The 10225-nt window shown below is 47.7% G+C and overlaps 3 protein-coding genes across 3 annotated transcripts; all 3 read left to right on the top strand.

Annotated features, from left to right (window-relative positions):
* The first annotated feature begins 209 nt into the window (after positions 1 to 209).
* On the top strand, positions 210 to 1847 carry LOC135714976 (uncharacterized). The gene has a single exon (XM_065238381.1). It carries the CDS (start codon positions 210 to 212, stop codon positions 1845 to 1847), a length of 1638 nt encoding a protein of 545 aa, XP_065094453.1.
* A 768-nt stretch (positions 1848 to 2615) lies between these two features.
* Positions 2616 to 3980, top strand: LOC135714975 (uncharacterized). The gene has a single exon (XM_065238380.1). It carries the CDS (start codon positions 2616 to 2618, stop codon positions 3978 to 3980), a length of 1365 nt encoding a protein of 454 aa, XP_065094452.1.
* A 16-nt stretch (positions 3981 to 3996) lies between these two features.
* On the top strand, positions 3997 to 5124 carry LOC135714974 (uncharacterized). Its single transcript, XM_065238378.1, has one exon. The coding sequence runs from the start codon at positions 3997 to 3999 to the stop codon at positions 5122 to 5124; it is 1128 nt and encodes a 375-aa protein (XP_065094450.1).
* Positions 5125 to 10225: the final 5101 nt, after the last annotated feature.

Genomic DNA, 10225 nt, shown 5'->3' with positions numbered 1-10225 from the left:
AAACTTGTCCTCCTTTTATTCTGCCGCTTTCGAAACCGCATTCGCTGGACTGGTCGACCAACTGACTCGATTCTGCTTGTTTTCCGCCTTGACGAGGAGAATTCACCGCCTTGGTGCCAAGGAGCACGCCAACACATGGTCCTACCGAACCGGATAACCAACCAGTGTCGTGTCAACATTGAATTCCAGTGTAGAAAAAGTGGATCAAAATGCCGAAAACGAGAAAGTCTACCAAGCAGGTGGCAGTAGATGATGCCAAGGCAGCATTAGTTCACCAGCGTCGCCAAATTCAGGCAAAGGTGACAACGATAAGTCGCACACTTGAAGAAGCTGAGGATACTCCAAGTAAAATTTGTGCATCGCTCTTGAAAGTGTTTTCGAAAAAGCTCGTACTACATTACAACGAGTTCATTTCAATTCACCAAGCAATAGTTGCTTCCACACCCCCCAATGAGATTGAGCTGGAAGATGATGCTTTGGATATTTTCGACGCTCTCCATACCAACACGCTTACCTTGCTTGAACTGCTCACCGAAACCATTTCCCCTTCCGATGCTAGAGGTGTAAATCAATCCGTTATCATCCAGCAGCAATCACTGCAAGCTCCAGTTCCCACATTCGACGGGAAGGTAGAGAATTGGCCGAAATTTTGGGTGATGTTTGAGGATATTGTCGGACGGAGCGCCGATTCCGATGCAGTTAAGCTGCATCATCTCGATAAGGCGCTAACGGGTGATGCCTCCGGTTGGATTACGGCAAAAATGATCGTTGACAACAACTTCAAACAAACCTGGCAACAGCTCAGTGACCAGTACGAAAACCCACGAGTAATCGTCGATACGCATCTCGAAGGTTTGCTCGAGATGAAACCGATGACCACCCGCAACCATGAAGATTTACTCGAGCTAGTGAAGACATTCATCCGTCATGTTGGCGGTCTCGAGTACCAGGGACTAGAAGTTGATGAACTATCTGGTCTCATCCTCACGAAGATCCTCACTTCACGATTGGACGATCAAACACTCCAGTTATGGGAGAGGACACAGCAGCATGCCAAGCTGCCCCAGTACCAAGAAACTGTGGCCTTTCTTCGAAGCGAATGCCAGGTGTTGGAAAGGTTCCAAAACCGGCACCAGATGACGGCAAAAGAGCCATTGCCAAGGCAACAACAGGGTTCGAAACCAACTAACCAGAAAGCCCACGCTGCAACGACTGTGACCTCCAGCAGTTCCTGCCAGGTATGTAGAGGCTACCATCGCCATTTCGAATGCCCGAAGTTCCATCAAATGTCACCGGCTCAACGGAATGAAAAAGTGAAGGAGTTCAGAATCTGTTTCAACTGCCTTCGCCCTGGTCATCGAGCCATTGATTGTTCGTCCAAAAAGACGGGCTCTCGCTACCAGAGAAGACATCACACTCTGTTGCATGAAGAAGCAGATTCGAATGCAGTGGAGGTGGCACCAACCATACAAAATGAAGAACCAGCTTGCCAAACCTCTTCCGAGAACCATTTGGAGTCTCAACTAGTCACCGAAACTGTTGCGTCGTGCAACCATTCTAAAGCTGCCAAAACAGTGATGCTCATAACCGCTGTGGTGCGAATCAAGGATTCTCGTGGATGGACAACTCCCTGTCGTGTTCTGTTGGATAGCGGCTCGCAAGTCAACTTCCTATCCAAGGCAATGGCTGACCGCTTGGCCACCGAAAGACGGCCTGCACATGTACCCATCGCTGGAATAGGTGGGTCCAAAACCTACGCCAAGGAGAAGATGATGGTGGAAGTGGAGTCCAGGCATTCCGGTTTCTGTACTACTATCGAATGCCTCGTAGTTCCTGAGATAACTTGAGCGATTCCAGCAACGAAAATCAATGTTTCGGCGTGGCCAATCGACACCGATCTACTTATGGCAGACCCCAACTTCCACACTCCTTCCGATATCGATATGCTAATCGGTATCTCCCATTTTTTGCAATTGCTAAAGACGGGCCGTATTCAACTGAGTGATAAGTTACCTGAACTACAAGAAACCCATTTAGGATGGGTAGTTGCAGGAGACATCGACGACGTGTCAACCTCCCAGCAGTGTCTAGCTGCCCTGACGGATCCTATTTCTGAAGTCCTTCGCCAATTCTGGGAGCTGGAGGAGATCTCTGAGTCAGTAACACAACCCAGCGAGCAAGATAAGTGCGAAAAAGTATTCCAGTCTACCCATCGTCGAGATGAAACCGGCAGATATTAGATACGCATGGCACTACTTCACGCGTGTTTCCAACGAATTTTCTGGCAGTCAAGCCCGGAAGAACCTCTCCGTGTCCTGGAACTCACAACCGTTACTTGCGGGACAGCTGCAGCCCCATTCTTGGCGACCAGATGTTTGATACAGCTCTGTGACGATGAAGGCGGCTCATTTCCACTCGCTGCACGAATCATCCGCCTAGATTGTTACGTCGATGATGTCATCTCAGGTGCGAACACCGTAGAGGAAGCCATCGCAAGTCAAACCCAAATTCAACAGCTACTTGAACAAGGTGGATTCCCGGTCCACAAATGGAGTTCTAACACAACAGAAGTTCTAGAAAACGTTCCAGAAGCCGACCGTGAGAAATTAGTACGTATGGACAACACTCCAATCGACGTTATGAAGACATTGGGATTGATCTGGAGCCCACAACGAGATGAATTTGTGTTCAGCACCAATCAAACCGATCGAGAAGCAAGCCATCCTACGAAGCGTACAGTGTTATCCGAAATTGGCAGACTGTTCGATCCACTGGGTCTTGTGACGCCGGTAACCATTATCGCCAAAATGATCATGCAGAGGATTTGGATATCCGGTCTCCCGTGGGATACCCCGTTGGAAGGAGAACTTCTACAATCCTGGAAACAATTCCGTGAAGCCCTACTCCTGGTAAGCGAAATCAAGATTCCTCGATGCACCATTTCTTCTGATGCCACCACCATCGAAATCCATGGCTTCTCCGACGCCTCGGTGGCTGCTTACGGAGCGGTCATTTATATTCGCTGTATCCTACCGAATGATAAAGCTCGACTCAAAATGCTATGCAGCAAGTCAAAGGTCACTCCGATAGCTGAATTGAGCGTTCCACGCAAAGAATTACTCGGTGCCCGGCTACTTGCCCGGCTACTCGTAAAAGTGCTGGACTCCCTTCAACTAGATGTATCGCAAGTTGTTCTGTGGTGCGACAGTCAGGTGGTACTTGCCTGGTTGCGGAAGCCATTATCATCCCTTGAAGTGTTTGTGCGCAACCGCGTGGCAGAGATTTTGAAGAGCACCGAAGGCTACACGTGGAAGTACATCAAATCGAAACAAAACCCAGCAGATTTAGTATCCAGAGGTCAATTTCCACACGCCCTGAGCACCAATGAACTTTGGTGGAATGGGCCGACATTTCTAAGCACCGCGCAGTACCAGTTGGAACTTCCCGATGACATCGCAGATGAAGATCTTCCGGAGTTGAAAAAGGTAAATGTAACCGCCATTCCAGTCGTTAACGAGGAGAAGATGGAAGTATTTTCTAGGTTCAGCTCGTTCAGAAAGCTTCAACGGGTAGTCACGTTGGTCCAGCGATTTATCCGTAACTGTCGACTGAAATCTCGCAACGAACGAGTCCTTCAACGTCATCCTACAATCCAAGAACTACGCTCGGCTTTACAGCTGATTGTAAGGGTCATTCAGCTTGAAGCTCTGGGTGACGAGATTCATCGTGTGACATCCAACGAACCGTGTAAGAAAATTGCTGCTCTGAATCCGATTTACAACGATGGAGTGCTGCGCGTTGGAGGAAGGCTTCAACATTCCCTGCTACTTTTTGAAACCAAGCATCCGCGAAGAGAACCTGCATGTTGGTCCAACTGCCCTATTGGCCGCTCTCCGATCACGTTTTTGGTTGCTGGATGGAAGGTCGTCCGTCAGGAAGATTACCAGGAGCTGCATCACATGTTTCCGGTCGAAGCCTAAAGGTTCTATTCAACTGATGGGAAATCTGCCGCCCTGCCGAGTAACACCCGCTGAACCGTTTTTAAAAACTGGCATTGACTATGCCGGACCAGTATTTGTCAAGGAAGGTCGTCACAAGCCGAAAATTGTCAAGGTCTACATCGCGGTGTTTATCTGCATGTCAACGAAAGCTGTCCATTTGGAATTAGTTCCCGACATCTCTACCGCCGCGTTCCTAGCTGCACTTCAGCGCTTCGTCAGCCAACGGGGCATTTGCCGAGAGGTCTTTTCAGATAATGGCTCCAACTTCAACGGAGCCAAATCTGAATTACATGATCTATATTTCCTATTTCGCAACCGCAATGCCGTTGACGAGATAGCATCCTTCTGCCAGCCAAAGGAGATCTCCTGGAAATTTATCCCACCGGAAGCTCCTAAATTTGGCGGCCTCTGGGAGAGCGCAGTGAAGACCGCTAAGTATCACCTGAAGAGAACTCTAAAAAATGCCAAATTGACTTTTGAAGAGTATGCTACAGTCTTTAGCCAAGTGGAGGCTATAATGAATTCCCGGCCTCTCTGTTCAACATCAGATCCAGACGACGAAATTTTGACACCGGGCCATTTTTTGATTGGCCGTCCTCTGATAGCCACGCCGGAGCCTAGCTACAATGAGATACCAACCAATCACCTGACAAGATGGCAGTATCTACAGTACCTCCGTGAGCAGTTCTGGAGACAATGGAGCTGGGACTACTTGTTGAACCTGCAACTGAGGGGAAAAAACCGCCAAAGACAACCAAACATTCGCCCTGGTATGATCGTGCTGCTTGAGCAGAAGGATATCCCACCGCAATGTTGGAAGATGGGAAAGGTCGTCCAGATTTACCCAGGTTCCGACAATTTGGTGCGAGCGGTAGATATCAACGTCGAAGGTTCCATCTATAGACGAGCGGTATCCAAATTATCCGTCCTTCCGATTGCTGACAATGAAGACCAAAACATCGATTCAGTGAATTCTTCGCAGCCTAGGGGAATATGTTCGCGACCGAACCGTTCGCTCCGGAAAGACTGCCGAATGAAACCGAACGACGCACACCAACAGAAGCAGCGGCAGCAGTGGAAGCGACGCACACCAAAAAAGGCAACCTACAAGAAGAAAACGTAGAATAACGCGCAACGCTCCGCCCATTATACGTTGTCGGATCAGTGAATGAGTGTAAATAAAGCAGCCCATTCGTGAATGAGCTCTGTTAATTTTTGTATCGCACACGGCTAATATCGGAGAATAAAAGATTAAAAGTTAAAACTTGTCCTCCTTTTATTCTGCCGCTTTCGACACCGCATTCGATGGACTGGTTGACCAACTGACTCGATTCTGCTTGTTTTCCGCCTTGACGAGGAGAATTCACCACCTTGGTACCAAGGAGCGCGCCAACAGGATGATCAACGGCGACGTGTTGGTGGAATCTCGAGGGATCAGCTGGCTGCTTGCAAAACAATTTCGCAGCATCTTCCAAAGTTTAGAGGAGAACCGGAAGTCTGGCCGCTTTTTATTAGTAGTTTAGAATATACGACGGAGGCGTGTGGGTTCTCAAACCTGGAGAATATGAAGCGTCTGCAGGACTGCCTACAAGGTGACGCGCTTGAAGCAGTTAGGAGTCGGCTCATTCTGCCGGATTCCGTTCCGAACGTGATTTGCGACCTACGGAATCTGTTCGGGATGCCGGAAAAGCTGCTGAAGACGCTGCTGATGAAAGTGAGGAACGCTTCGGCGTCGCGTGCTGATCGGCTGGAGACGTTCGTGAATTTTGGGATTACGGTGAAGCAGCTGTGCGAATGGACAGGTTGACCCCAAGCTACAAGCTGGATTGGGTCAGGTTCAAGCGCAACAAGGTTGGCCGTCCCCTGGGAGTATTTACGGAGTTTACCAACGACATTATTTCCGATGTGTCTGAAGTAACAGAGTTTTCTTCTTTGTCGGTGAACGAGCGAGCACGGTCGGGGCGAGATAATTCCCGAAAGAAGGAGTTCATGCATGTGCATGATTATGAGCAGAAGCAGATTGAAGGACCACGTAATGTGGTGGCCAGCCATCCTTGCTGGATTTGTAAACGGACGGATCACATGATCAAGAGCTGCGAAGAGTTCAAGCGGATGAACATAGCGGAACGACTAAGGGAAGTGGACAAGCAGAAACTGTGTGGAGTCTGTCTTAACAAGCACGGTGAAAATCGTTATTTTTCGAAGATCCGATGTATGGCGTGGAACTGCCAAGGCAATCACCATCCTCTATTGCATCGGGTAGAAGAATCTGTTCAATTACAGAAAGCCAAATCAGACTGCACGGTGATTTTCCGGATGATGTCGGTGACGCTCTATGTCGGTAAGCGGCAGTACGACACTGTTGCATTTCTGGACTAAGGGTCGTCTGCTACGTTGGTGGACGATGGGGTGGCCAAACGGCTGAAGGCAGAAGGAACGCTTGAACCACTGATAGTCACGTGGACCGGAAACATCAACCGTTTTGAGAACGAATCGCGTAGTGTAGAGATGATGATGTTGGCGAAGGGCTCCAAGGAGAAGTTTTCGTTGTTCAACACACGAACGGTGTCCGAGTTGCAGTTGCCACAACAGAATTTACGATACGCTGAGGTGGTGAACCGTTATCCGCATCTTGTTGGAGTGCCGGTGAGGGATTTTCCGTCTGGACTTCCAACGATTCTAATCGGATTGGACAATCTCCATCTGTTCGCGCCGTTGGAGTCACGGGTCGGGAACCGAACGAACCAATCGCTGTGCGGTCGAAAATCGAATGGCCGATTTACGGATCGGAGAAACGGAAGCCACGTGTCCATACTTACCTGAATCTGCATTGTGTCACACCAGTGAGTAACCAGGAACTGGATGACATGATCTGAAATCAGTACGTGCTGGATGAAACTGCAGCAGCATTGTACGCAACCCCAGAACCAATTGAGGAGAAAAGGGCTCGCGAGATCCTTCAAGCGACGACAAAAAGGGTAGGTAATCGTTTCGAAATGGGCCTATTGTGGCGTGAAGATGTGCGGCGATTTCCGGACAGCTACCCGTTGGCCGTTCGAAGGATGCGAGCGCTTGAGCGAAAGCTTGGTAAAGATCTTGCGTTGAAACAGATGGTATGTCAGGAGATTGAGGACTATCAGACCAAGGGTTATGCACACAAGATAACTGCAGAAGAACTAGCAGATACTCCAAGCTCGGTGGTGTGGTATCTTCCGTTGAATGTGGTGCTAAATCCGAAGAAACCTGGTAAAGTGCGTATGGTGTGGGATGCGGCTGCATCAGTTGGAGGAGTGTCGTTGAACTCGGAACTGCTGAAAGGACCGGACATATTGATTCCCCCGAGGTGCGATTCACTTGTGTATTTTCGATTCAGGCCAACGTATTGAAGTATTTTTTATCGAATAAACGTGTATTTTGCGTATTAATGTATTATTTTGCACTTTTTGAATATATGTAATTTTCTGTGTATTAGAAAAATAAAAGTGTATTTTTATGCATTAATGTATTGAAAATCAGTTATAAGTGTATTTTGTCAGTTCAGTGTTTATGTTTACCACTCGAACCGATAATCAAACGGATCAAACTCACAATGTTGACGTTTTGTTTGACAAATGCACAGCACACGCTAACTTTGAAATACCCACTGATGAGTAGAATTTCACTCAATTTAAAGAAAAGAGGCTTAACTCATAAACTCATTAGGGGCTTGACATTAGTTACGTAGACAGATTTTTGGGATTCTTGAGCCACCCCACCCACCTACGTTGACAACTGTCCATACAAAACTTTAAAAATGTGTATGGGCCGTGGATAATTTCCAACTAACCCCTCTCCCCCGTAGTTCATGAACAGCCCCTTACCTCGCTCATTACGCATAAATAAGCATCTGTTACCAAGTCTGTTACGCCTTCGTTACTTATTTTTGGGTCACAACTACTCATTAATGTTTTTTTATTTAATAAACGATTTAAGGCACTTTTCTTAAAAATGGGTGAAATCCTACTCATCAATGCATTGTTTTGTGATTCGAGCTCGGATTAAAATAAAAAATAATAAATTTACGCATTTTGTCCGAATTCAGCATTTTGATTGTACATATTTCGAATTTTTCGTGCAAATGACGAATTATCGTGTATTTTTATTATTCGTCGAATATTTGTGTATGTTTTCCGAATTTTGTATTTTTTTTTGCATTTTTTTGAGTAATGACGAGTTATGATGAATTTTTGTGTATTTTTTTCATTCACGCATTTTCGATTCATTTTTGAGAGCAGTGAATTGCCCCTCGGGTTCCCCTTCCGAAAGTTGTTTGCTGTTTCCGGGAAGGTCGAATTGCATTCGGAGGCGACATTCAGGAAATGTACCACCAGATGAATATTCGGTGTGAAGACAAGCAAGCACTACGATTTCTGTTCGGGACGGATGAAAGTGGAGCACCTCAAGGATACGTGATGGACGTGGCAACGTTCGGCGCCACGTGTTCACCTTGCTCCGCCCAATATGTAAAAAATCTAAACGCGGAACAGTTTGCAGAGCAGTATCCAGAAGCAGCGGCAGCGATCATAAAGAAACATTATGTGGACGATTACTATGACAGTGTAGATACCGTCGACGAAGCGATACGAAGGGCCAAGGAGGTGAAGTACATCCACTAGCAGGGTGGATGCAATATACGAAACTGGATGTCTAACTCGGAGGCATTCCTAGAGGAACTCGAAGATCGCAGTGCAAACAGAGCAGTTCACTTTTCCCGGGATAAAAACGCAGAGTATGAGCATGTACTGGGCATAGTTTGGAAGTCGATGGAAGACGTATTCTGTTTCGCAACTACGTCGAATGTGGAATCCTTTATGGTTATCGGCGGCGAAGAGTATCCTACGAAGCGGATTATCCTCAGTTACGTAATGGCGCAATTAGATCCAGTGGGATTCCTCACTCCGGTTACTATACTTGGAAAAATGCTGATCCAAGATCTCTGGCTGTGATTGGGATACGAAAATCGACCAGATTTCCTTCGAAAAATGGCGGCGATGGATACAAATGATGAAGAACATCGGATCGTTCCAGCTACCGCGGAGTTATTTCGGAAATTCCAGATGAAGTTACGGACATACAGCAGCATGTATTCGCTGATGCAGGCGAGGTGGCGTACGGAAGCGTGGTGTATTTTTGGGCAACTGTACGAGGTCAAGCTCAGTGTGCGCTGGTCATGAGCCGTGCTAAAGTTGCACCGTTGAAACAGATCTCAATACCACGACTGGAGCTTCTAGCGGCCGTTTTAGGAGCACGTCTACCATAAATGGTGTTCGAGAGTCATAGTTTTACAATTGACCGGGTGGTGAATTGGATCGACGGAAACGTAGTGGTCTCATGGATTCCATCTGACAAGCGAAGGTATAAACAGTTCGTCGGGTTTCGGATCGGTAAGATACTCAGCCTAACGAAGTTGACGGACTGGCGTTGGGTGCCATCAAGACTAAACGTGGCAGACCAACTAACGAAGTGAGGCAAGGAACCCGAAATGCATACTGACAGCACGTGGGCGCGAGGACCAGCGTTTTTGTACAAGAGTGAGCAGGAGGGGCCAGAAAAGGAAATGCCGCCAGCGAACACGATGGAAGAGCTACGGGTTCACCTCCTATTACATGACGTGAAGGTGCCTGCGGTTTTTGTGGTCGTAAACCGTTTCTCGAAGTGGACAGCTTCATCGACGAACTGAAAGTGTTAACGAGAAACAAGGATCGTCCGGTGAGCCAGTGGATGACTATCGAAAAGTCTAGTCCGCTGTACAAGCTGACTCCGCTGATCGACGAGAATGGACTGATCCGGATGGAGGGTTGAGTGGAGCGAGCGGAATTTCTGCCATACGATCTGCGATTTCAGGTGATTCTGCCAGATGACCATCGGATCACGAGGCTGATAGTTCAGCACTACCATAAGAAGAGTGCCCACGGGTACCGTCAAGCAGTGAGGAACGAGTTGCGGCAGATGTATTACATCCCGCACATAGATGCAGTAGTCAGGAAGGTATCAGCGTCCTGCGTATGGTGCAAGGCGAATCGTTGTCGTCCTGAAGTTCCTAGGATGGCTCCGCTGCCAGTACAGCGTATCACACCAAATCTACGTGCTTTCAGCTACGTCGGGGTCGATTATATGGGACCGTTCGATGTGACCGTAGGACGTAGATCAGAGAAGAAGTGGATTGCACTGTTTACCTGTATGGT

Source organism: Ochlerotatus camptorhynchus, unplaced genomic scaffold (genome assembly GCF_037179485.1).
Source record: "Ochlerotatus camptorhynchus isolate MF236.1 unplaced genomic scaffold, CSIRO-AGI_Acam_v1.1 ptg000770l, whole genome shotgun sequence".
Lineage (NCBI taxonomy): Eukaryota > Metazoa > Arthropoda > Insecta > Diptera > Culicidae > Ochlerotatus > Ochlerotatus camptorhynchus.
Note: the sequence above shows the minus strand (reverse complement) of the source record. Positions and strands in the feature narration are given on the sequence as shown.

Coding starts and splice junctions, on each gene's coding strand:
- LOC135714974 (XM_065238378.1), top strand. CDS start 3,997: ATGGGAAATCTGCCGCCCTGCCGAGTAACACCCGCTGAACCGTTTTTA.
- LOC135714976 (XM_065238381.1), top strand. CDS start 210: ATGCCGAAAACGAGAAAGTCTACCAAGCAGGTGGCAGTAGATGATGCC.
- LOC135714975 (XM_065238380.1), top strand. CDS start 2,616: ATGGACAACACTCCAATCGACGTTATGAAGACATTGGGATTGATCTGG.